The sequence below is a fragment of the Neoarius graeffei genome, chromosome 2, assembly GCF_027579695.1.
Source record: "Neoarius graeffei isolate fNeoGra1 chromosome 2, fNeoGra1.pri, whole genome shotgun sequence".
In the NCBI taxonomy this organism is placed as follows: Eukaryota; Metazoa; Chordata; class Actinopteri; order Siluriformes; family Ariidae; genus Neoarius; species Neoarius graeffei.
In genome coordinates this window covers 118,611,133-118,639,125 of record NC_083570.1, presented here as the reverse complement: position 1 = coordinate 118,639,125, position 27,993 = coordinate 118,611,133, and the positions used below count along the sequence as shown (strand labels likewise).

The following is a 27,993-nucleotide window of genomic DNA, read 5'->3' as shown; positions in this document are numbered from 1 at the left end:
CTCACACACACTCACACTCTCACTCCGGCTGAGAGACCAGAGTGCAGTCAGCATGGAGACCAGGACTAAGAGAACATGGTAAGAAGTTTTACTTCATTCTTCAATAGCCTATTTTATTTCTGTGGCATGTTTCAGAAGAGGCTCAGGGACTGTAGAAGGAGTTTAAAAAAATAATAAAAACAATGTCTTTGCATTTATTCATTTTGCACATTATTATTATTATTATTATTATTATTATTATTATTATTATTATTATGAACAGGATAAAGCGGCTAGAGATAATGAGATTATTATTATTATTATTATTATTATTATTATTATTATTATGAACAGGATAAAGCGGCTAGAGATAATGAGATTATTATTATTATTATTATTATTATTATTATTATTATTATTATTATTATTATCCCTGCATGGAGTCTCACCCTGAGGTCCCTGTGCAGGATGGTGGGGGTTTATTGCCCCCTCGTGGAGTTCAAGTTTCGTTTCTGCAAAAACACCACAGTCACTTACAGAGAACCTGAAACTTAACATTTACAACCCACAGGAGGGCGTGAGCTGTTCTCTCATCATCATAATTACTATCGTTTATCAGGAAAAAAAAAGTACCAGTCAAAAGTTTGTACACCCCTACTCTAATCATTCATACAGTAGGTGTTCCTATATTTTGAATTTTCTACAATACTGAAGACATCAAAACTCTGAAATAACATCTGGAACATGCATGTGGTAAACAAAAAAAAGTTTGATATTTTAAATTTCAGTGTATCCAGCGTTTCTCTTGATGACTCTTTGTACACTGTTGGCATCATGTTAACCAGCTTCATGTATTCACCTGGAATACTTTTCAGTCTTATCAAAAGTTCATTAGTGGATGAGTTTCTTTCCTTCTTAATGCGTCTGAGATCAAACATTAAATAGTAAATAATAAAAATACAGTAAGTAAATAACCCTATTCAACACCACAACTGTAGTAATCCATACAGCATTATGTGAAGAACCGAACAATTAAGTAAAGAGACACAACATCATCATTAGTTTAAGACATGAAGTGACTTTTAATTAATAAAAATAAAGAATAAACAGTGAATTAGAAGGTGTGTCCAAACTTTTGACTGGTACGTTATATACAGTTAAATAAATAAATAAACTGTTTACTATTTTTGTATATTTTTATTGTATTTATTGATGCATTAATATTTAATGTTTTATTTATGGGCCTATTTATATTTTTCTCCTCTGTTATTTATTATGTGTTATATATTAATATACATTTTTCTATTTTCACTTTCTTTTTTCCCCTATTCTTCAGAGCTCTGGATTTTTTATTTTTAATTAATTAATTAATTTATTACAGGAAGAACCTGATATATTATGCACATATATATATATATATATATATATATATATATATATATATATATATATATATATATATAAATTTTTTTTTTTTTTTTTTTTTGGGGGGGAGTCATGTGAAAGTGCATTTCAGTACAAAAACACACGAAAAATGAACATGAACATAGGAAATTTTCCCATTGTGGGATAAAGGTCTTACGTGAAAATTAATGAATCATGTGAGGGGGGAAAAATGACGTGTGGAAAAAAAACAACACCTCAGCAGTGTGTGTGTGTGTGTGTGTGTGTGTGTATGGGGGGGGGGGATGTCAAGATGCGATGTGTCTAATGGGAATCGTGGGATTTTTCCTGCATGTGAAGGATATGCTGTAGCTTTAATATAATATAATATAATATAATATAATATAATATAATATAATATAATATAATATAATATAATTCAGCCCTGTGATGACCTGGTGACTTGTCCAGGGTGTACCCCGCCTTTCACCCGTAGTCAGCTGGGATAGGCTGCAGCTTGCCTGCGACCCTGTAGAAGGATAAAGCGGCTAGAGATAATGAGATGATATAAATTACAAAATGTTGAGATTTGCAAAATAATATTTTTCTTGCTTTCTTTCTTTAAATAAAGTATTTATAGTAGAAAGAGCATTTTAATTTAACAGATGGTTTGTTTCTGCAAATGTAAACCAAGTCATGAATTAAACCTACAGACACTTTCTGTTATTAACACAGAAAAATCCTGAACATGTCAGAAATCTTGCAGTTCCAGCTTCACTTCTGACTGATACAAAGCGCTGACACTGGAGACTCCTTCCAGAAACATTACATCAACACATTTCACTTTACAGAAAACTTTATACACCACATCAACTCTGTTTAAAACCTGTTTATGAAGTTTTATCCCTATGAATGAGCTGTTACTATTGAAATCATAACCTATTAGAATGAGGTCATTAGTAGACACCTGTGATAAACATAAACCCCTTTACTCCAGCACTGTGGTTCTGAAACACAGCGAGACAGGACTTTAGTTCTGTTTTTAGTCTTCATGACTCCTTTTTAAACAAATCTTTCTTTCCTCAGGATGCTTGTGTATGGCTTCATGGAGCTCATGTGCGTTGGTGAGTCTAGAAACTATTGACTGTTCCACTCTCTCTTCCTTCAAAACTAACTTGAAAACTTTCCTCTTTACCTCACACTACTCTTCCTAGTGTGGCTTTTTTTTTTTTTTGGTAACTCCTGTGTAAAGAGTCCTTGGGTTTGTGAAAGGCGCTATATAAATTGAAATTATTATTATTATTATTTTTTGTGATTTTATAACATTTATATTTTACACACACACACACACACACACACACACACACACACACTTTTTCTATAGCTGTTCTCACTGGGCAGCAAGCTGCACATGAACCTCAACATCATCGCTTTCGGTATTTAGTTCCATCATTATCCATCATCACATGTTTGTTTTATCATAATTATAAATGGTTTAGCAAGACAGTGCTAAACCACATACTGCATCTATTACAACAGCATGGCTTCATAGTAGAAGAGTACAGGTGCTAAACTGGCCTGCCTGCAGTGGCCCTATAATTAAAAAAAAAAAAAAGAAACATTTATCCACATAAATCCCTGTCTGTTTGGGCTCTTCTTATTGTTCTTTACACCCCCAATTCCAAAAAAGTTGGGACACTGGGTGTTTAAAATTTAAATAAAAATAATGCAATTATTTGCAAATCTCATAAACTCATATATTTTTTCACAATAGAACATAGACATCATGTCAAATGTTTAAACTGAGACATTTTACTATTTCATGAAAAATACTACCTCGTATTGAATTTGATTGCAGCAAGATGTCTCAAACATTGGGACAGGGCAACAAAAGGCTGGAAAAGTAAGTGGTACTAAAAAGAAACAGCTGGAGGAATATTTTGCAAATAAATAGGTTAATTAGCAACAGGTCAGTAACATGATTGGGTATAAAAAGAGCATCTTAGAGAGGCTGAGTCTCTCAGAAGTAAAGATGGGCAGAGGTTGACCAATCTGTGAAAAACTGCATCAACAAATTGTGGAACAATCTCAGAATAATGTTCCTCAATGTAAAATTGCAAAGACTTTGAATATCTCATCATCTACAGTCCATAATATAATCAAAAGATTCTGAGAATCTGGAGAAATCTGTGTGCAAGGGACAAGGATGAAAATCAATATTGGATGCCTCTAATCTTCAGACCCTCAGGAGGCACTGCATTAAAATCAGGCATGATTCGGTAATGGAAATTACTGTATGGGCTCAGGAACACTTCAGAAGTCATTGTCTGTGAACACAGTCCGCCATGCCATTCACAAATGCAGGTTCAAGCCATATGTGAATATGATCCAGAAATGCCGCCATCTTCTCTGGGACAAAGCTCATTTAAAATGGACTGAGGCAAAGTGGAAAACTGTTCTGTGGTCAGATGAATAGAAATTAGAAATTCTTTTTGGTAACCATGGACAATGTGTCCTCCGGACTAAAGAGGAGAGGGACCATTCGGGTTGTCATCAGTGCTCAGTTCAAAAGCCATCATCTGCGATGGGATGAGAGTGCATTAGTGCACATGACATGGTCAGCTTGCACATCTGGAAAGGCATCATTAATGCTGAAAGGTATATACAAGTTTTAGAGCAACATACGCTCCCATCCAGACAATGTCTTTTTCCAGGAAGGCCTAGCATATTTTAGCAAGACAATGCTAAATCACATACTGCATCTATTGCCGCTTTTCCACTACCAACGCAGCTGAGTTGGGCTGAGCCGTGCCGTGCTGAGTTGGGCTGAGTCAAGCTGAGTGGGGCTGTTGGAGTTGCATTTCGACTACAACCGTGCTGAACCGTGCTGGCTGGAAGTGGGTGGACACATTGGGTGGAGTTAGCGAAAGTGGGTGGACGTCAGGTGATGTCGTTAGGTGGCGCAAACAGTGACATCAGTGACCTTTTAAGCGGTAGTCTCACGACCCGGAGAGTAAACAATAAACATGGAGGACATGGTGTCGTTAGTGTTGCTGGTCATGGTGCTGTGGCTTGTTGTCACCGACAATGCCAACAGATACTGGCAAGAGGGTATAGATGAGGCGAGGCGCATAAGGCTTCATAATTTTCGTAATTCATAATTCTCCTTCTTCCGGGTTTACGGTGTTTACAGATCCCAGCATGCTCGTGGGGCATGTGTGGGCATGTGAGGACACTCCTCCTCACCAATCAGTGCACAGGGGAGTGTCTCCTCACGCCCCTAGCCTCACTCAGCTCGGTTTGGCTCGCTTCAGCCCTACTCCAAAACCGTGCGAGTTTTGGGGGCTGAGCAGGGCTGAAGCGAGCTGAGTCGTGCTGTTCTTAGATAGTCGAAACGCGAGCCGTGTCGGGCTGAAGTGAGCTGAAGCGAGCTGAAGTGAGCTGAAAAAGGGTAGTGGAAAAGGGCCATATTACAACAGCATGGCTTCATAATAGAAGAGTACAGGTGCTAAACTGGCCTGCCTGCAGTCCAGACCTTTCACCAATTGAAAACATTTGCATCATGAAATGAAAAATATGACAAAGAAGACCCAGGACTGTTGAGCAGCTAAAATCCTATATCAGGCAATAATGGGGCAACATTCCTCTCCCAAAACTCCAGCAACTGGTCTTCTCACTTCCCAGACATTTATAGACTGTTGTTAAAAGAAGAGGGGATGCTACACAGTGGTAAACATGGCCCTGTCCCAACTTTTTTGAGATGTGTTACTGCCATCAAATTACCTTTTTTTTTTTTTTCTTAAAATGGTACATTTTATCAGTTTGAACACTTGATATGTTGTCTATAGCCCTGTGATGACCTGGCGACTTGTCCAGGGTGTACCCCGCCTTTCGCCCGTAGTCAGCTGGGATAGGCTCCAGCTTGCCTGCGACCCTGTAGAAGGATAAAGCGGCTAGAGATAATGAGATGAGATGAGATGAGATGTTGTCTATGTTCTATTGTGAAAAATATATGGGTTTATGAGATTTGCAAATCATTGCATCCTGTTTTTATTTACATTTCACACACACAGTGTCCCAACTTTTTTGGAGTTGTGGTTGTATTATTATTATTATTATTATTATTATTATTATTATATCTGTTCTCAAATAATTATATACTTTCACTTTGTGAATTTATCAAGAAAACAAACATTAAATAAATATTATAACCTCCTATCTATTGACTGATTAATTGAATAAACCTGACCAGACCGAAGTTACTGACTAATGCCGCTTTTCCACTACCAACGCGGCTGAGCCGTGCCGTGCTGAGTCGAGCTGAGTGGGGCTGTTGGAGTTGCATTTCGACTACAACTGCGCTGAACCGTGCTGGCTGGAAGTGGGTGGACACATTGAGTGGAGTTAGCGAAAGTGGGTGGACGTCAGGTGATGTCGTTAGGCGGCGCAAACAGTGACATCAGTGATCTTTTAAGTGGTAGTCTCACAACCTGGAGAGTAAACAATAAACATGGAGGACATGGAGTCATTAGTGTTGCTGGTCTTGGTGCTGTGGCTTGTTGTCACCGACAACGCAAACAGATACTGGCAAGAGCGTATAGATGAGGCGAGGCGCATAAGGCTTCATAATTCTCGTAATTCGTAATTCTCCTTCTTCCGGGTTTACGGTGTTTACAGATCCCAGCGTGCTCGTGGGGCGTGTGAGGACACTCCTCCTCACCAATCAGTGCACAGGGGAGTGTCTCCTCACACCCCCAGCCTCACTCAGCTCGGTTTGGCTCGCTTCAGCCCCACTCCAAAACCATGTGAGTTTTGGGGGCTGAGCAGGGCTGAAGCGAGCTGAGTCGTGCTGTTTTTAGATAGTCGAAACGCGAGCCGTGTTGGGCTGAAGTGAGCTGAAGCGAGCTGAAGTGAGCTGAAAAAGGGTAGTGGAAAAGGGCCATAACTGTTGGATAACGGAGTCCCTTATATTTTTTTTTACAATGTCATGTCGCGATTGTCCACCAGATGGCGCCTGTAGACTACAGAATGAGCTCATCAATTTCTGTAGCCTACTGATTTCTCTCCACTTGTGCCTGCATGAACTTTGGCTCAGTTTGGAAGCTTATCTTGCATTGTGTATGTTGAGCTATTTTATTCTCCTCCAATAAAAAGCTATTGTACCTGTTACTGTTATTTGTGCACATTATTTCTACTCTTGCACTCCCTCTGTTTAGTCACACTGACCGCAAAACCTCAAATATAAAGCTGTAATAACCAAGACACCTTCCTGACAGCGCATCAGGAATTACTGAAACAGAGCTATTGGAAAATATTCAAGAAATAAGAACAACGCCCAACAGCCATTAAGGTGTTCTGATACCAATGCCTTAATAATTCTACCGAGGAAAAAACCAGTATATCACAGTTCTTTACAAGCAATTCTTTTGTTTGCACTTGACTGTGCTCCTACTGATTATGATTTTTATCACCATCGATTTTATGATCAAAGCGTTTGTGGAAAACATGATCAACCCCAGATCTACCATGTGAAGATTCAATGCCACACCACATGAATTGAAAGAAAATGGAAACCATCACATGTGCTTGACCTTCAGTTCAGAAGGCCAATAATGGACACAGTGTTTAGAGCTTCAGTGAAAAGACTACAGTTTGTTCACTAGGACAATGAAGTCTCCATCTTCAAAATGTCATCCACTCATGTTCAACATAAGGAATGAGGAAACATCACAAAGAGAGATGAGTTCATCTCAGTGCCCTCATGGACCCAGGAACAGATTTTAGTTTGGTGAGCAACAGAACATCCTTTTCAAGGTGGCTCATTAAGCACACATATTTCAGGTTTTTGATGGTCACCAAACATGATCACAAGCAAGCATGTGTTAAGCAAAACCCATTAGGGTCTGTGCATCAGAATCAGAAATACTTTATTAATCCCCAGACGGAAATTCTTTGCTACCAAGCTCCTGAATCAAAGAAGTAAGCATCTAAAAATAGAAGATAAAATCATCTGAAAAACGAATAAATAAAAATAAAATAAATTTAAATAAGTTCAATAACTTAAGTAAAAGCAAAATGAAGTGATTTTATATACAATGATTCCTATATGCATATATTGCACCTGAGTTAAGGATACAGTATCCATAGTAAGACAGTGTACCACAGTTATACAGTGGCATTGTACAGCTTGACAGCAACAGGTAGGAATGATTTCCTGTGTCTCTCAGTTGTGCAGCGTGGAAGAATCAGCCGTTTACTGAACGTGCTCCTGTGGCTGATCAGCTCCTCATGTAGAGGATGGGAAGGACAGTCTAAGATTTTTTTGTTTTTATTTTGGACAGTGTCATCTTCTCCAACACCACTGTCAGAGAGTCCAGTTCCACGCCTACAACATGGCCAGCCTTCCTGATAATCTTATTGAGTCTGTTAGTGTCCTTCACCTTCAAGCCGCTGCCCTAGCAGATGACAACATACAGGATGGCACTGGCCACCACAGACTCATAGAACATTCGCAGCATCATTTGGCAGATGTTGAAAGACCTCAGCCGTCTCAGAAAATAGAGACGGCTCTGGCCCTTTTTGTATACACTGCCATACTGGGCTCTCTATGGCTCTGGACCTTCAAACTTCAGTTCTTATGTTTGGAACTACACTCAGAAATACCACTAGAGGATAAGCTCAATATCACTCATAATTCTCCAAAGACCTCATGCTTTAGGACTTACCTGTCAAACACTTCAGAGACCTACCAGTGTCTGATAAAGGCATTTGATCAGAGCAAGGAAAATCAATGTTTTACCCCAGCATAAACTATGTCATCATGTGGTACAATTGAAGTACTTCTGAAAACGATGGCCCTACATCAAGGCGTTTGTGTTTAATTGGGGCTTGAACCTCCAGATACCATGCAAATCATGTTAATTCATTCGTCATAACCACCTGTGGTGTACAGACATGATGCAGCCTTATGATTGAGAAAGTGTCCATAAAGTTTGGTTTTGCTGAATGATGTTTGTGCATTGCCTGCACAGTGGGCCTGAGAGAATGGAAGACTGGTTTTATAATGCCCTGTGACCATAATGAATATTTGGTGATGCCGTTTGGTGTAAACAACCCAACACAGTACAGACAGTGGTCTTCCCAACATGGTCACTGTTTATCAACATTTATTGCAATCCAGTGCACTGTGAAACAGGTACTGAACCATCAATTTGTAGACCTCGATAAGACTTAATCTAACCTAATCTAATCTAGTTAACGTCAAGGCCACTATCCTGTGATGCTCAAACAGGTAGTCTGATTCCTGACTTTGCTCGGCTTTATTTTATAGACATTTATAAGAACCTGTAACTCTAGCATATCCAGTCACAGTGCACAAAATAAGTCAAAAGGTCACCGCTCATGTCTTCACCAGTCTGATCATCAATCATTAGTGTGTGTGTGTGTGGGGGGGGAGGTGATACACCATTTCAAAATCTTACAGAATGCAAATGTCTCCAGTTTCTTAAAATAAACAAGAGGCTGAATTCTAGGCATGATATTCTAAACTTGGCATAATTTTAATCTATTGCTCTTCAAAAGGTAAATCTGAAGGACTGGAAGGAGAGTGAGGGGAAAAAATCCATCACAGTTGACACAGTTGTTCTTCCAGACATTTTGCTCGCTTATTGTTTTATTGACTTAATAACCTGCAATAACAGAACAAAATCACATTTTAGCAGTTTTAGAAGTGTAATTTTGTTAAAAATCAGGAGCACGGGTCTAATTTAGAGCACTATGGCACTCCTGAGACAATGTAAGAGACGATTCTACAACTTCAATTCCAGTGCAGAGAATGTGACAACTTCACAAACTACATTTATTTGATGTAAAAGCACTTGGACATTGGACATGAAGCCACAAGACTCCAAACTGATTCACAGTGCATAGCAGACTATACAATAAGCCATTAAATACTGAAATCTCAGTCCAGAGATGTCCACAAGCACCGGTGACTGGTGGTTTTCTCTACCTACACAGACAGTCTGTGCCAGCTACTCAATCCAGGAAAAAACCTTGCCTTTCAATGTTTAAGCAATTTATATTGTCTCCGCTGCCCATAATTTGCTTCAAATCTAATTATTTCACCATGAAATTTCTTTGATTTGAGTCTAACGTGACCGGAAGTGACGCCATATTTGTTGATCAATTCTCGTGTTCTGATTGGCTAAGCCAGACCATGTGACCACACCATAGCATATGTAGTTATGTTACAGAGTCAGGCAGTGTACTACAGAGGATAACTGAGAAAGCCAAACACACACATCTGGAGAGAAATTTCATACATATTTTGCAAGTATTTTACAGGGAAATGGTTAGTAATTTATTAGCTGAGAATGCACCAGAAGCTATCAGAAGGCATGTAAATTTCAAAATTTTCTGTTGGGGAGCATGCCCCCAGACCCCTCTAGCATCAGCACACTTTTGGCATGCTGCAGTGGCTTCGCAGCCTACTACTTTTTTTTTTTTTTTTTTTTTTTTGATTTTCTGGAGAACCCTGTCAGTACATTTCTGGAATAAAGTTGCATCAAGGCTTAGATCTTTGCAAAGATAAAAACTCTGGATACAATAGATTCCACCACTGGAAAAGGAAGACTTTTAGAACCATCAGGATTGTCCAGCCAAACTCTATATCCAGACAAAAAGGATCTTGTTGAGAAAGGGAATTAAAAACCAAATGGCCACAATATAAAAACTTTAGACCTCATCTGCAGAGATTGAAAACCATCTCAAAAGCACTCTATCAATCTCACACCTGTATGGTGGGATAACCTTTAAACAGTATTTAAAGGTCTCTGGACTGATGAGAAAACACTAGAACTTTTAGGGATAAACTCTAGGTACCATGTCTGCTGAAAACCAGATACTACTCATCATTTGAATGATTTGTACAGTGAAACATGGTGGTGAGAGCATCTGCATCATGAAGAAGAAGAAGAAGAAGAAGAAGAATTTATGTTGTATGTGTTGCATGTACAAAAATGGATGTGAAAATTATGGTGAGTGTGGCTCATCAGAATGAAGGGGAGGATCCAGTAGACAAGTTTGTAGAGAAAGCTCATCATAGAGAGCACATCACTTGGGCTGAGGCAGAAGATCACCTTTCAGAATAACAAGTGGTTTAAAGAAAACTCTCTGAATTTTTGAGAGTGGCTCAGTGATAGTCAGGACATGCACCCTTCCAAGAAGATGGAAGTAACTGTACAAATTCTGGTGTATAAAGCTGATTGAGGCATGCCAAAGAAGACTAAAGGTATATGGACTGAAAGTACTGATTCCAGTTGATTTGTTTTTGCTTTGACATTGGTATATGGCTTTGTGCTTGTAAATATATTAATCCATCTTATGCAATCAAAAGTATGCAACACAGCATGGAAAATGTAACTACAATGATTCCACATATGTAAGGGCATTACATGTCATTAAATGTCACTTCAGGTTAGACCAGAAGGCAGACCATGTCAGAGACTATTTGCATACATGATGCAGGCCTAGAAATTCATATATATTTTTTCACCACCCAACCGGACTAGTTACCTTCCAAAGTAACTAGCCAAACAGAAAATCAACTAGCCAAAATTTGTTCATGTATGAATTTTACTTCTGTCAAAAATAACACAAAAGAGAGTAGTTACCATTGTTCATGACTAATGTGCATTTATTTCAAGACCCGAGTATTTTGATACTGTTGTTAAATACATAAATGAGAACAACACAGAGCACCATAATATAATATCAACAAATAATAATATATTGGAAAACTTGGCAACTTGGTGTATGAGTATTGAAAACAAATATACTTACTATCATGACTATAGCACCCAAAATATGTCCAACATGCTTTCTGTATTTAACCATTTATGAGAGAGAAAGCATTAGGAGCTTCATATTGACTAAGAATCAACTTGAAAAAAATTCATTATTCCATAAAAATCATACTGCAGCCAAGGCTTACCCTGCTCCCACGTTTGCTTATAAGTCCTTTGTCGTTTCTCCTTCTCGTACGCTTTATCGGCGGCCTTTTTCTCCTCTTCAGACCGAGGTCGCTTTGTCCCCGTCTCTGGCGGTTTCTGTACACCTTTCAGAAAATTCCACATCGCAATGGAGCTTTGGCAGATGTAGATGTAAACAACAACAAAAACACGTGTTTAAATGGGCGATAATGTGGCCACATCTATTGAATTTGATAACATGATTACCGCGATATTCAACGAGATGCGTTATATGCATGTGCAGTAGTGAAAAAACCTACAGCCTGACTCGTACACGATATGATTCGGAATTCTTCGGTATTTTCCGTCCTGCCGATAAACACATCGATTAACACAGACACGGCACTCGCTTAATATGTGGCGGCTTTAGTTGACGGTGTGTCTGAATCTTTGCTTCATATATATTTTTATTTTCAACTAGCCAGCCGGGCTGGCTAGTGACAGGAATTACCCGCCAAATGACAAATTAAGTCACCTTGGGCGACCGGACCACCGCAAATTTCGAGCCGTGTGATGGTAGGCCACAAAAACCTATTGTACAGTGCCCATGATCTCACAAGGAAATAAGAGCACATCCTAAGTTGGAAGCCATGGACGGTTGCTTGGTAACGTCACGAGAGGTATACCAGTTTTCCAAAACCCAAGCTCATCTCGGTTAAGAAGGTGGTCCACTCTTACAAGAGGCCAAACAGTGATGGTGAGTCACACCTTGTTTCAATCCATGATGTGTGACTATCACCTGGGAATATCTCAGGAAGTTTATACCGTGGAATGCTGGACCCTTCAAAGCAATGTGTTGGATTAAGCATAGCCTTCCAGGTGATCTTCCTCACTCTTGGCTAAGTTCTATTTTCCATGTTTCACACAACAATCAATTTTACACCTTTAGCTGTTTTCTTTCCTTGTTTTCATGTCAGTGTAGATGACTAATTAACTCCCAGAAGGACAGCAAACACAATAAATATTCGATTGATTTATGTGTGCTATCCCATCACACCCTGGATGCAGATGCGCAGCTTTTGAACAGGCAAGGCAGGCAACTGCTTGGGGCCCCCTGGCCCAGGGGCCCCCAAGAGTCGGGGCCCGAGGGCTTATTTATTTTGTTTTTTATTGTTTTTATTGTTCTTTACCATTTGTATTTTCACATTTGGAATTTAAAAAACTTTGGTTTCATACATTTTTCGTTGGTGTCAGATTATTTATAACATATTGGTGATGAACACTGGTCAGAAGGGCCTCCTGGAAATTTTTGCTTGGGGCCACAACAGACTCTAGAATCGCCTCTGCCTGGATGCAGAACTTGAAGAAATCCTTTACTGCTAACACCAGCTGGGCCAACTGAAGTTTACCATCAAATTTACCTGAATGTTCATTAAAGGATGGAGAGCAAAGTGGTGCTAGGAGCTCTAGAGAGAGAACCTCATGGAAACCTTGCCTGTCGATTATTTCAGCATTTTCTAAACTGAAGCTCATTTTTTTCAGTCCCATTTTCTTTAGTTTCCATTGTATGTTTCTAAACCCTTCTTTAAATATATATTTGTTCATTGTTCACATATGTTCTCTCCTGATATTTTGTGTGTGTGTGTGTGTGTGTGTGTGTGTGTGTGTGTGTGTGAGACCCTACCCATGTTGTTGCTTGTATGACTTTTGTTCTACTTTTGCATCTGTTACCTGGTAAAGATTTAGCTTTTTTTTGCCTGCCATCACTGCTTATTTGTTGTAGCCACTTTGTCAACGTGTACATGTATATTCTCCCAAAAATATCTGTTTTATTGGAAATTACCTCAGGTAACTGGTTTGTACTCAAGAAAGTGTTGAAAAGCAACTCATCTTAAAGTGAAAAAGCTTTATGGAAAGTTGTAGGTGCTCAAGGAGGCAACTGGACTTGTTTGAAATCCTTGAAGACATTTCACCTCTCATCCGAAAGGTTTCTTCAGTTCTGACTAGTGGGGAGTTCCAGGTATTTATCCTCTAGTAGACCAAAAGCAACCCTAAGGAGAGTTGTTGAGGTCACATGGGTCGTTGACCCTCTCAATCATCCTGTAGGTTGTTAGGGTCCCTGGAGGCTGGGTATGAATGGTGATAGCAGCCTAGAGGGTTGTTAGGGTGATCTGTGGGTCATTGACCCTAACAACCTACAGGATGACTGAGAGGGTAAATGACCCATGTGACCTCAATGAGTCTCCTTAGGGTTGCTTTTGGTCCACTAGGGGATAAACACCTGGAACTCCCCACTAGTCAGACAGAACTGAAGAAGCCTTTGGGATGAGAGGTGAAATGTCTTCAAGGATTTCAAGCAAGTCCAGTTGCCTTTTTTAGCATTTACAGTTTACGATGACATGAATGACTGAGAACCTTCACAAACTTTATGGAAAATGTCCTGAAAATATTTTTTCTTTACCTTTTGTGGCTTGTTACCATGTACAGGATCAAATCCACTCTCGTCTCACCTGTTCACTCAGTCCGGAGTGGGTCTGGAAGCTGTGCTGCCATGTGAATGGGGTTCACACACAGAAGTGCCATCTGCAACACCGTATATCCAGTGGCAGACTCTCAGAGACATGGTGTATGAGCGACTAGGCCCTTCACAGTTTCAGGCTGAGGCTTATGAAAACCGTGCTGATGTTCCTGAGGATGTGCTGGCAAGGGGAAACTGCTCCCTGCATTTGGCTGACATCCGCTTTAGGGATGCAGGAATCTATGAGTGTTATCTGGTGGTTGGGAAAACAGGCAACAAGAGAAGGATCTTCATCCAGAGTGTGCAGCTCTCTGTTCTTGGTAAGGACTCAGTACCGTATGTTACACATTTGAGAATTTTGATTCGGCAGTTGTGCAAACTGACACAAAATTGGGAACATCTACTGTTGTTTGTTGGTTTGCTTGTTTTCTTGCTCTTGCTTGTTTGTCAATTTGAAGAACTGCCAAATCAATATTCCCATATCCTTGTAAGCAAATCTTGCACCGACAGAAATGGAGGTAATTCATTGTATTCAGGTTATATACATATTTTCAGAGAAGGTTGCATATTGTTTTTTGTTCATACATTCATAACCACAAGTATATGTGCTTTTGGGCAGGAGATCTTGTCCCTTGGTTATTTACTAACAGTCTTTGTCCCTGTCTCTTTCTCTTTCTATTTGGGAGTATTTTTTCTTAGGTCTATTCCAGGTTTAGTCCCTCCCTTTCAGTCTGGGAATTGGTTTCACCTGTTTGGCTGGCTATAAAAACCTATGTCTCAAAGATGGGGTCTCCTCACCTTGCTTGTGTGCTGGCTCCTCTGTGATGCTGCTTTTTTTTTTTGTCTAGGAGGCTGTGGCCTTCTGGATCTGTTTTGTTATGCTGTTTCTTTGGGTTAATTTTAGGTGTTGAATAAATTACTTTAGTTCATGCTGCAAAATGGTGTGCCTCCTGTCTTTGTCATGGCCTTATGAGCCAGGTCATGACAAATGGGGGCTCATCCAGGAGACACCATTTTATCACAACCTGGCTCGTAAGGCCATGATAAAGACAGGAGACTCTTCTTCACACATTTTCAGTTCACCATTGCCTACAGGCCTGGCTCTAAGAACACAAAAGCTACTCTAGGTCCCTTATCTATGCATCCATAGCTCCAGTCCAAGATTCAGAACCCATTATCCCTCCAGCATGCTTTGTGAAATCCTTGACCTGGCAGATTGACCAAGAATTTGCACAAAGCATGCCATATCATGCCCTGCCAATCATACCTATGTACACCCTCCTGCCACAGAGGCTGTCTGATCACCTGGCCACACACAACTCCCACTGGGCATCCAGGCAGTCAGTGCACATACCAACTATTGTGAACTAGATCCTGGTGGCCCAACGTGTTGATGAATATTAACCATTACATTTCCTTGTGTTCAGCATGTGCACAGGCTGAAGTACCTTGGGCACTTCCAGTAGGCAAACCCATGCCATTGCACACACCTCAGCACCCCTGGTCCCTTATTGCCATAGATTTCATCACAGACCCTACCAAATCCAAAGGCAACACACTAATAACAGACAGTAAGGCATTACAATAATCCAACCTGGAGGTAACGAAAGCATGGACTAGTTTTTCTGCATCATGCAATGACATTAAATTTCTTATCTTTGCAATATTTCTGAGATGAAAGAAAGCTATCCGGGTGATGTTATCAATGTGAGTTTTGAATGAAAGACTGGGGTCAATAATCACTCCGAGGTCTTTTACTGCTGCACGTGAAGAAACAGAAAGGCCATCCAGAGTTACTGTGTAATCAGAAAACTTACTTCTAGCTGTATGTGGTCCTAGCACAAGTACTTCAGTCTTGTCAGAGTTAAGCAGAAGGAAATTTATAAGCATCCAGTGTCTAATGTCCTTAACACATTCCTCAATTCTATTAAGCTGGTGTCTCTCATCAGGTTTTGCAGAGACATACAACTGTGTGTCATCAGCATAACAGTGGAAACTAATACAATGTTTACGAATAATATCGCCCAGAGGTAACATATATAGAGAAAAAAGCAGTGGACCCAAGACAGAACCTTGTGGAACACCAAACTTTACCTCGGTACGTCTAGAAATATCACCATTTATATCAACATACTGATAACGATCAGTTAGATAAGACCTGAGCCAGGAGAGGGCCATTCCCTTAACTCCCACAACATTTTCTAGTCTATCCAGAAGAATGGAATGATCAATGGTATCAAATGCTGCACTAAGGTCAAGCAACACAAGTAGCGAGACAGCCCTGATCAGACGCCAACAGTAGGTCGTTTACTACTTTAACCAGTGCTGTCTCTGTGCTATGATGAGGTCTAAATCCTGACTGATACATTTCATGGATGTTATTCCTATGTAAATATGAGCATAACTGCTGTGCCACAGCTTTTTCAAGGATCTTGGAGATAAAGGGGAGGTTTGATATTGGCCGATAATTGGACAGCTGACAGGGATCAAGGTCAGGTTTTTTAATCAGGGGTTTGATAACTGCTAGTTTAAAGGATTAGGGTACATAGCCAATCATAAGAGAAGAATTTATTATTTTTAGAAGCGGTTCAATTACTCCAGGCATTATCTGTTTGAATAGATGTGTCGGTAAGGGATCTAGTACTCAAGTTGAGGCTTTTGATGTAGAGATTAATGAAAGTAATTCAGTTTCTTTTAGGGGAGTAAAACATTCTAACTGATGATCTGATACAGTTATATTGTTAACTACAAGGTCACTTTCATTGTCTAACCTTAAATTAGTAGTTTGAATTTTTTGTCAGATATTCTCAATTTTGTCATTAAAAAAATTCATGAAGTCGTTGCTACTACATACTGCAGGTGTGCATGTGTTGATAGTGGACTTATTCCTGGTTAATTTTGCTACAGTATTAAATAGGAATCTAGGATTATTTTTGTTATCTTCTATTAGGGAGGAGAAATATGTTGATCTCGCAGCACTAAGAGCTTTTCTATACTTCAGGAAGCTCTCCTTCCAAGCTAATTTGAACACTACCAATTTTGTTTGACGCCATTTACGTTCCAATTTTCGAGTGGTCTGTTTTAATGTGCGAGTGTCATCATTATACCAGGGTGCTCATTTTTTGTCTCTGACCATTTTCCTTTTTAGAGGAGCTACATTATCTAAAGTATGGCGGAATGTTGACTCTAAGCATTCAGTTGCCTGATCAAGTTCTGCAGGGGCTGACAGTGACCCAGTCAAAGTTGACAGCTCTGGGAGATCATTTATAAAGCTCTGTGCAGTAGTTGACGTGAAAGTACGTTTAATACAGTAGCGTGGTGAGGTGCATATATTATTACTCAGACATATTTTGAATGAGATGAGATAATGATCTGAGATAACTTCAGACTGTGGAAGTATGACTATATTGTATACGTTTAATCTGAATGTTAGTATTAGATCAAGGGTGTGACCACCATTATGGGTCGGTCCTATGACATTCTGCTTAATCCCGACTGAATCTAAGATGGACACAAACGCTGTTTTTAAAGGGTCTTCTGGGTTATCGAAGTGAATATTAAAATCTCTGACAACTAAAGCTTTGTCTAAGGAAATAACCAAATCTGAGATAAAATCTGCAAATTCAGAAAGAAACTCAGAATATGGCCCCGGGGGCCTGTAAATAATAAGCAATGGAATTAACTGGGTAGACTTATTTTTCGAGGCTACATACATTATATGAGTATGAAGAACTTCAAATGTATTAAATTTATAACCAGGTTTGTGTGTTACACCTAGATAATCGTTATAAATAACCGCGACGCCTCCTCCTCTGCCAGTTAGACGAGGCTGGTGTATATAACTGTATCCAGGAGGACTCGCTTCATTTAATGCTATATATTCATTTGGCTTAATCCATGTTTCTGTTAAACACAGTACATTAAACTCCTGATCAGTAATGAGTTCATTAACCATTAGCGCTTTAGATGTAAGAGATCTAATATTTAATCGCCCCACCTTTAGATCAAAGGTGCTGGCAGCAGCTGTACAGTCAGTATGATCTAATTTTATATTGATTAGGTTACTGGAACAAACTCTCTGAAAATTTCGACCTTTTTGTTGAGCTCGGGGAACAGACACAGTCTCGATGTAGTGGGCCCTGAGTGACGACTCTGTGCAGCTAGCAGACAGTCGGTTTAGCCTGTTCGTCTGCTCCCTGGCCTTGGCTCTGGATTGTCAGAAATTAACTAGGCCTGTTCTGAGACTATGACCTATGCTGCAGGAAATGAGAGCAGCACCTTCCCGAGTGGGATGGATACCGTCCCGCCCTAACAGGCCAGCAGTGCCCTCAAAATTAGCCCAATTATCTATAAAGCCCACACTGTTTTCAGAACACCACCTGGACAGCCAGCAGTTCAGCGACCATAACCTGCTGTAAGCTACATCGCCACGCTGCATTGGGATGGGGCCAGACCATACTACAGCATCGGACATCGCCTTCGCTAATTTAAATACCTCTACAAAGTTACTCTTAGTAACCTCAGACTGACGAAGGCGTATATCATTAGCTCCTGCATGGATAACTATCTTTGAGAACCTGTGCTTGCCTAGGACCCTAAGATTACCTGCTATGTCCGGCGCCCTGGCTCCCGGTAAACACCTGACTAAAGCTGCTGGTGCCCCTAAAGGCTGAGCTAATTTCACGTGCCGTATGATAGAGTCCCCTGTAACCAGAGCTCTTTCAGGTTTCTCAGTGGGTGCATCACTAAGGAGAGCAAACCTGTTCGACACGTGACGCGGAGAGGAGTGGTGCTCCCGTGGGTGAGCCTCAGCAGTAGCTTTGGCTCTACGCTTATGCCGCCGAGCCGTCACCCATTCGCCCCGCTGTAAGGGCTCTAATGCCAGAGTTGGGGGATTGCTAACTCCACCTAGGGCGTCCAGACTTTCCCTAACAGAAACTACACTGTTCTCACGCTCACTAACCTGCTCTAAAGCCTGGACACGCGCTTCTAGCACTGTAATCTTCTCCGTCAGAGAGCTAACTAATCTGCACTTATCACAAGTAAAGCTAATAGAGCTATCGCTAGTGACGGAGGAAGAATGACTAAACATCCTGCACTCAGCACACTGAACAGGCTGAAGGTGTGCCATGATGAAAAGATTCACGTACCTTAAATGAAGATCTGTTGATATTAAAGCAGATCAGATGGCCTCCGCTTGTGGACTTTACACAGGAGGAGAGAAAAAGAAAGCTTCCGGTCTTGGCGTTCTTCCGAAAAAAGAAAGAGAAAAAAACGGGAAAAAAACCGGAAAAAGGAAAGCGAAAGTGAAAAGTCCAAAAATGAAAGCGACAGTATAATAAAAATGAAGAGGATACTGGAAATTTATTTATAGAAAAAAAGTTAAAAAAGGATTAGTAATTAACGCCGGCACTCGCGGGAAAAAGGACTCGGCACGAACAACTCAGGAAACAATACAAATAAACTTGATTTGATTTGATTTGATAATAATGGTCATTGTTGATTATTTTTCAAAGTCTTTAAGACTAATCCCTATACCAGGTCTCCCCACAGCCTTTGAAACAGCTGACCTCATTTTTACCTGTGAGTTTCATTATTTTGGCATCCCAGAAGATATTGTCAGTGATCATGGCTCACAGTTTATGTCTCAACTATGGTCTCAGTTTATGGACAAGCTAGGAGTTTCAGTAAGCCTAATGTCCAGTTACCATCCACAGTCTAACAGACAGGTAGAAAGGGCCAAGCAAGAGATTGGGTGCTTTCTCAGGGTCTTTTGGGACCAAAACCAGAGGGACTGGGTGCAGTTCCTACCATGGACTAAATATGCCCAGAACACTCTGTTACTCTGCCACCCAACTTGTACTCTTCCAATGCGTACTCTGCTATCAGCTTCCCCTCTTCCCATGGGATAAGTTTCCCACCAATGTACAAACCATCGATGAGTAGTTCAAGCTCAGTGAACAGGTGTGGGAGAGTATCCACCAGCACTTACAGCAAGTGATGCAAAGGTACAAGCACTTTGCTGACCATCATAGAGGGGAAAACCCTCAATGATGGAGTGGGGCTGTGAACCAAAGACATCAGGAACCCACAAGTTTGCAAGAAACCTCAGTGCTAAGTACAGCAGCCTCTTTTAGAATTATGCAGTGCATCAACAATGTTATTTACCAGGGGCGATTCTAGCATCTGATCTTTGGGGGTGCTTAGCCCCCAGAGCTGACAGAGGCACCTGGCTTGAACGACAGTGTTTCCATGTTTATTCCGCATTTAGACAGACTTAACTAGACAAGAAGACTAGACTAGACAATTCTGCAATGTTTTAACAGAAGCTGACCCAATAAACTATGATATCTACACATTTACAACCACTGACACAAATATTTACGTTATATTTTTAACAAGACCTACTACTGCATTTGTAATGTTGGAGCTATTCATTTTGAACAGTGGTAATTGTTAATTAATGTGTTATTGTGTAATAATAGTGTCAGGGCCGGAGTGGGCCCTGTTTTCAGTCCGGGAATTTAATTCACATTCAGGCCACTTTGTGGGTACTCAGCAACCGGCAGATAAAGCGTGAGGGCGCATTAGGCAACTCAAAAATGGTTAAATGAAATGTAGGCTAAAGCAAGTGTTCGATTCTGCTTAGAATACTGGCATACGCATACACCTCTTCTAAGTTATATATTTAACAACAATTATTTAACATCAAATATGACTTCTAGGCCTATGTGTTCATAACCACAATGTGCGCACGCCAAATGCACGGTGTGACAGCGAGATGAAATAGGCTGGATGAGGAAATAACGCGCAACAGCACATTTGGGACCTGTTCATCTAAAATTGTTAATAATGTAAAGCAATGTCCGGTTCTTCTTAGAATTAAGACATACACCACATCTATACCGTGTAAATTGCGAGATTTCACATGACATCAAAAAGCTGAATTGACATCGCAAACTATCGACACATTATAGGCCTAGCATAGACTGATAAAATCGACAAACAGGGTTATCATACTCCATGTCTTTCGTAACCTACCAGCTGGTCTTGAGAACATATCTGTCAATTTGGCACATTTTGCTGCCACCTCCTTCCTTTTTTTAAAGCTTCGCCCTTTCGGTTCCACCTGGCCTCTTTCTGCCCTCCATCACTGACGCGCGCTGTTTCGCGCCAATGTTGTTTAAGTTCCCCGCAATACAGAGGAGGAGTCTTGGACCAAACCAACTGCAATAGAGGGGAGAATTTCCTTATTTGGTAGCGCCTATTTAATCTGCTGTGATGCTGTCGGCGTCTGGGCTGCCATGTGAAAATGCAGAGTGCAGTTGAATTGATGATTAATGCAAGAATAAGATCAGTGACCAAAATTAGTGAAAATTATTTTCCCCATGCTCCAAGCAGGCCATCATTGATGGTTTGGGCCGGGGATGGTCCCGGCTAAATATAGGGCCACCCCGGCATTGAATAGTGTGTATTATTATGATTTTACATTAGTTTACATTAGTAAACGCTATGTTACATTAAATAAAATTGACTAACACACGGTGGTCTAGCACCGTAGCACTTGTACAGCTCTACACAAAAGTATCTCGATATGGATGATAAATGTCATTTTTATCATTCTGTTCATAGACCAGGGAACATCAATATTGCATTATGCATATTATTGTGTTGTGTTTAACAATTGTAACTCCAGTCCGTACCTTCACATCTCGCTATGCCAGTAATACTCAGGTGCTACTTCGAGTTCCTCATCGGCGTGGAATCCAGTTTAAAAAAAATCATGTCGTAGCAAGCACTCGCGCGGACAGGCAACCCAATCAGAGGGGACTCAAGGAGGAGAGGTATTTTACTGCTCATAGAACTATCACGTAACAGGTGAATTCAAGAACACACACACACCCGCGCTGCCGCGCACACATTCATTGCGCAGTGCGCAAGGGCACTTATTTCTGAAAATTACGTCCAAAAGCAGTGTTTTTGAGGGTGCTGAGCTAGGGGGTGCTGAGCTCGTTTTTGGGGGTGCTTGAGCACCCCCAAAAATAGGCTAAACACGCCCCTGTTATTTACAAGCTGGACCTGCCCAGACACAGTACATGCTCACCCATGTTCCACATATCATGCCTGAAACCGGCTAGTCCTGGTCCCTTAGCCACCAATGTTCTCTCCATTTAACCTCCTGCACCCCTCACCCTTGATGGTCAACCAGTTTCATCATTCATGATATCATCTCTCACTGCATAGGAGGTAACCTCGACTATCTGGTTGAGTGGGAAGGCTATGGCCCTGATGAGTGCTGCTGGGTTCCTACCCATGCCTTTGCCAAGAATTCCATGACAAGCATCCCGATAAACCTGGCTCTTGCCCCCGGGTCCACCTAAGACAAAGTATCGCTCCTAAGGGGGAGGGTTTCTGTCATGTCTGCACCTACTTGCACTCAAGACTCCATGTCCCAGAGTTCGCAGTGGCCTTCAAATATGGCCATCACAGACTACAATCATCCTGCACTTCACTGCTCACAGTCTCCTGATTATTAATTGCACTCATCTGAACTCAATCACCACAGCACACTATATAAGCACTCAGTCACTGACAAGTATATGCTCAGTTCCTTGTGGCTGACTTTACCAAGCCATTTATTCTTTGCCTTGCTTTTTTGGCTTGCTTTTGTTTGTACTTTGGAATTTGCTCTTTTGCCTTTGCCTCTGATATACTATTTGTGCCTCTCCTGACCATTGCTTTTGTCATTCTGCCTTTTGCTTTACAATTTGAATTTGTCTGCCAGTTTGCCTGAATAAATTCTTTCTGCTTTTATATCTGTTTGTCACCTGTATTCCTGACAATGCAATCAGTTATTGTCAGAAGTGATTCATTTAAAAAAAAGCATACATATGACGTGACATACGGTAATAACCTACAACATGAGACAGAGACTGTGGTGTTCTTCCCATACGAGGCCAAAAATAGTGTTCATCTTTGATAAGCAGTTATCAAATCATACGCAATTTTCTTACACAAAAGATTTTTTCACAACCATAAACTCAAGATATTTACTCAATCAGTTGGAAAACAAGTGTCAGTGTTGGGTTTTAGTGATCAGAAAATCACACAAATGTAACCTCTAAATGTGTAGGAATGTAATTTCGTTGATGTTTAAATAATGTACTAGTATATGGCATTGCAACAATTAGAAAAAAAACAATAAAAGATTTCACAGTTTCTGTTTTGAGTTCTTGTAACAACATTGCAATCAATTTTTAGGAAATCCATGTAGAATGAACACATTTTCCATATCACTGTACAGATCATAAGAGCACTCAGTCTGTGAAAATGGGGGAAGATCTGACCCTTGAGCTCTATACACACCAGGCCAAGATGGTGATGTTCCAGATGTCCAACGCCGCTGAGTGGAGACAGCTGTGGCAACGACAGGGAAACAGAGAAGATCTCACCCCTCAGGTGGAGGAGAGAAATGGGAAACTTGTTATCAGGAACATGAGTGCCGCCAATGAAGGAATGTACAAAGTGATCGACAGTGAAGGACTTGCACTTAGCACTGTGAAGGTTTCTGTTAAAGGTAAAACATCTTAGTGGGTACAGAAGATACAACAGAGTTCTAAAGTTTAACTGAACTCTCAAAAAAAAAAACTTTAATTCAGTAACATTCACTATCACAGTGCTGTTGAATTCTGGATTGTGATTGGTCAGAAGGTGTTGGTAAATTTCCTATCACAGCATCTCTGACAATAGTGCAGCTGCACATCACAGCGTTATATTAATGCACTCATTCTAAGAGGCTGATGAGTTTCATGGATGAGATGTTCCTGAATATTAAATGTAACTATAAATGGCTAAAAAGTGTGATGTTCATGCAGAACAAATGAAAAAATAATAATTTTTGCCAAATTGCTGTTGTATAAGAGGAATAAACCCCTTGGGGACATGCTGTTATGGGAAAATAATCAACTACAGGGTAAAATTAACTCCATCCAACTCCATGTTAGAAGGGTGGAAGGTTTGTGAAATATAATTGTGTTCATTTTCATAAATGATTAAATTAAATACTGCACTTAGATGGACTTATGGACTCTATACTTCTATGTACTGTATACTTGTAATTATTCTATCCACATTCACTGGATATGAGCAATCACATGCTCTGATTGGCTCATCTACTACTAGGCTATCAGCTCATATACTGTGAGTACAGAAAAACAACATGGCGGTGCGTGTTGCTGAAGCAACCGAGGACAAAATAAAAGCTCTACTTGAAAACAAAACCTCAAAAAAATAAATAAATAAACCCCAACAAAATATGGAATAAAAGTATTTGATGGTAAGAACGTATCTTTTTTATTTTTCAAGAATTACTATGATTATAGCATTTTTCACAAATTGCTCCTGTCATTTCGCCGGTTTGTTTACATTCTAAGTAGAAATGATTTTGTTGGACGTTTTGTATAAAGTTTTTATTTATCGACTTTGCAAAATACAAAAATAAAAATGCTCCATTTCTCAAAAACCAGTGAATGTGGATAGAATAAAACAGTTATTCCACTCAATCTCGTCGTACATGGATTATAGACAACTCGGTGCTATGCGACTCGTCAGCTATCAGCTCATGTATGATGAGATTTCAGGGAATAACTGAAATATAATCTGTGTGTAATAATTATATATATTAATATTTGAGCTGCCATCTAATTTTTGTCATCAAATCTTCTGTTTTTTTAATGTTTCAGAACCTCCTCAGCCCAGAAGCACAATTGTGATGGAGAAACATATGTTATTAGGTATGAATTCTGTAACAAAGATCTATCACACAGAGTCACTGAAAGAATTTATAAATAATTCAATTTCTTGTATTTCTTATTAGGAATGGTGCAATCTCATTTACAGTTCATTAAACATGGAATAACAGCTATGGATGTTCAAGTCATAATCACACAGGAGTTTCTTCTGTTTGTGTAGAAAATATGAATGTTTTAGGAATAGATGTGTACAGGAAGTGAAATGGTGGGCGGCACGGTGGTGTAGTGGTTAGCACTGTCGCCTCACAGCAAGAAGGTCCGGGTTCGAGCCCCGGGGCCGGCGAGGGCCTTTCTGTGCGGAGTTTGCATGTTCTCCCCGTGTCCGCGTGGGTTTCCTCCGGGTGCTCCGGTTTCCCCCACAGTCCAAAGACATGCAGGTTAGGTTAACTGGTGACTCTAAATTGACCGTAGGTGTGAATGTGAGTGTAAATGGTTGTCTGTGTGTCTATGTGTCAGCCCTGTGATGACCTGGCGACTTGTCCAGGGTGTACCCCGCCTTTCGCCTGTAGTCAGCTGGGACAGGCTCCAGCTTGCCTGTGACCCTGTAGAACAGGATAAAGCGGCTCGAGATAATGAGATGAGATGAGGAAGTGAAATGTCTTAAAGCTAGACTGCTTTTCAGATTTTTCAAGTGTAGGTCATAAAAATAATTTTCCCAACACCCAGTTATTTTTGTTTTGTGACCAAAAGCTACTGAATTCAAATCATAGACTTCCAATTTTATTCGGGTTTTTTAAAAAGAGAACAATTAATGAATGTAGAACCACGTGGCCCTAAATTCTGTGCTATTTTTTCCTGCTTCACCATGACCCAATTCAAGATACTACATCATGCATCATGTGGTGGGCTTTCCCCGTTCATGCAAGGCATTGTGGGATACAAATTTGAAACAGGAGAAAAAAATGGAGGACATGAGTGTGCGAATGAAAGGTGAAAGACCGACTACAGTAACGGAAAGAAAGTGAGAAGAAAAGATGTTATGTTATATATGAAGGAAAGGAAACGCAGGACCAAACTAATAAATATCAGTGGTCAGCGAGCGCCTCGGTGTGATCAGCTGTTTGTTTAGCGACAGAATGATGGAACTGTCAGTGCATGGTCAAAGGTAAACCTGTAGATGGCAGTAATGCAACACTGTGGATGCCAGCTGCCGTAAAACCCAAAAGAAGAAGAAGGTAATCCTGCGCATGTGCACACGGACTTCCTCTGTCTGCTTGACTGCGCGAAGCGAGCGATTTCATGCACATTATTTGCTTTAGTCCCCTTAAATTAAATAACTTCCCAGCCACAGAATGGCCTGATATTTTGTGAGATATTACAGAAATAAACATATCACAATGACCACATTTCCGAGGGAACTAAATTTCACCAATTTTATGAAATCGAAAGGCAGTCAAGCTTTAAAAAAAAAATCCTGCAAAAATCCTTCACCCATCCACTAGAGGGTGACATTTTTAACTAATACGAAAAAGATTGATACAAAAAAAGATACTGTTCAGTGGTGTGGTTCTGTAAGATCAGAGTGGAAAAGGAATACAATGGAGTCAAAATTTAGACCATTCTCTCTCTCTCTCTCTCTCTCTCTCTCTGTAGAAAGCAGTGTTGGAGTGAACTCTCCCTCTCTTCCTCTCCCGTTTCTCCTCGCCATGCTCCTATATCTCCTCTGACCCTGAAGCTCATGATGACGATGTTGTACGATGAGCCTCAGGTCGTCTCTCACTCAGAGTCCTGCAGTGACTCAGTAACCACAGGGTTAACGGTGCTCACTCAGTTCACGAGGGAGCAAGTGCACTAGAGTAACGCGCCCTAACCCCTTATTTGCTCCATGAGGTGTTGTGGTGTGAAACCTGCTATAATTTTATAGTTGATTTATATTGTACTCCATTCCTACTTACAGTACTTAATTTTGAGCTGAATTGTGAGTATTAGGAGCTGTTGAAACATTAGTGTTGAGTTAATAGCATGAATACTTAGAATGGAAATTCTGTTCATGTGCTTATTTGAAGGGTATTTACCTCAAACATGTCCAAAAGCATCTCACAAGATGGAAGATTTCTCAAAGATTTATATCTAAACTTGTGAGGTGAGGACATTTTTATGTCGTGGAATTTGTTTTATTATCAGCACATTTATGAAGTATGAAGTATTCCATTTCTATTCATGGAGATGAAATGAAACAAAATCAGAATGTAAGCGAAGATGAAGACATTCTTCAGAATGAACATATAATGTGTTTTTAAACAGATACAAATACAGATATGAGTCGGAGGACTCCAGTGTTGTAGTCGAGTCACTGAACCTCCAGTCTCGAGTCCCCAGTGTTCAAGTCCGAGTCATTAAAGAAAATTCCGAGTCGAGTTCGAGAACAAAACTCCAACTGCACCATTTGATGGTGGCTGTTGCTACCTTTATGTGAAACTGTTTATGGTGTGCACGTGAGAGTCTGCTTGGCGTGTGCACTGTCCGGAGTGCGCCCGAGAGTCTATCTGATGCACACGCCAAGGCGTGCAGGTGTGACACTCTTGCACAAAATTTGTACAAAAATTAATGTAGATATAAATATCTTATGCCAAATTATTATGGCATGTTAAAAAAAAAATTAAGAAAAAATCTGAGTCCTCGTCTCCAATTTACGAGTCCAAATGCAGTTAATGTACGAGTCCGAGTCATCAGTGTTCACGTCCAAGTCGAGTCACGAGTCCTTAAAATTAGGGCACGAGTTCGACTCGAGTACTACAAGCCCGGAGAACTCAACAGAAAAGTCACTGAACAGCAGGTTTTTACTTTGGAAAATAAATAGCAAAAAAAAAAAAAACTCCTTACAGTTTAGGCCACACCCACTTTGGGTTTAAATCCTAATACAGATTATTATTATTATTATTATTATTATTATTATTATTATTATATTCAGTTGCTAATTACGAATTGTAAAATCATTATAATTAGAGAAGTGAAATTGTCCCAGAATATTCCTCCACATTAGTTTTGAATCCAAAAGGAAGTAGAAATGAGTCACAGGTGTAAAAGGTGAGTTGATGGTGAAGACTTACTGAATCCTTCATACAGGGCATCTTTATAAATGTGCTGTTCAAAAAGAACTAATCATTTTGATGTAAACACTCTTCAAATAAAGTGTGAGTGAAATTCCTGTGTGTATCTTCATCATTCATTATTAATGTTTAAATAAATCCTGATCTGCCTTCCTGCATTTTCTGTTTAAAATGCACTAAGCACTTTATTTTTTTCTTAGAAACATAAATCAGTGAATTTACTATATGTCTCGATGTGTAAATGGTGTTTGCTTATTTAAGTGAATAAAGACATGATTTAA

At 40.1% G+C, this 27,993-nt stretch overlaps 1 protein-coding gene across 1 annotated transcript; it reads left to right on the top strand.

Annotated features, from left to right (window-relative positions):
* The first annotated feature begins 4 nt into the window (after positions 1–4).
* Positions 5–27,939, top strand: lgals17 (galectin 17). Its single transcript, XM_060915449.1, has 6 exons — positions 5–78; positions 2,449–2,486; positions 13,821–14,171; positions 23,156–23,428; positions 24,594–24,644; positions 26,256–27,939. The coding sequence occupies exons 1-6, from the start codon at positions 53–55 to the stop codon at positions 26,327–26,329; spliced, it is 813 nt and encodes a 270-aa protein (XP_060771432.1). The 5' UTR covers positions 5–52; the 3' UTR covers positions 26,330–27,939.
* Positions 27,940–27,993: the final 54 nt, after the last annotated feature.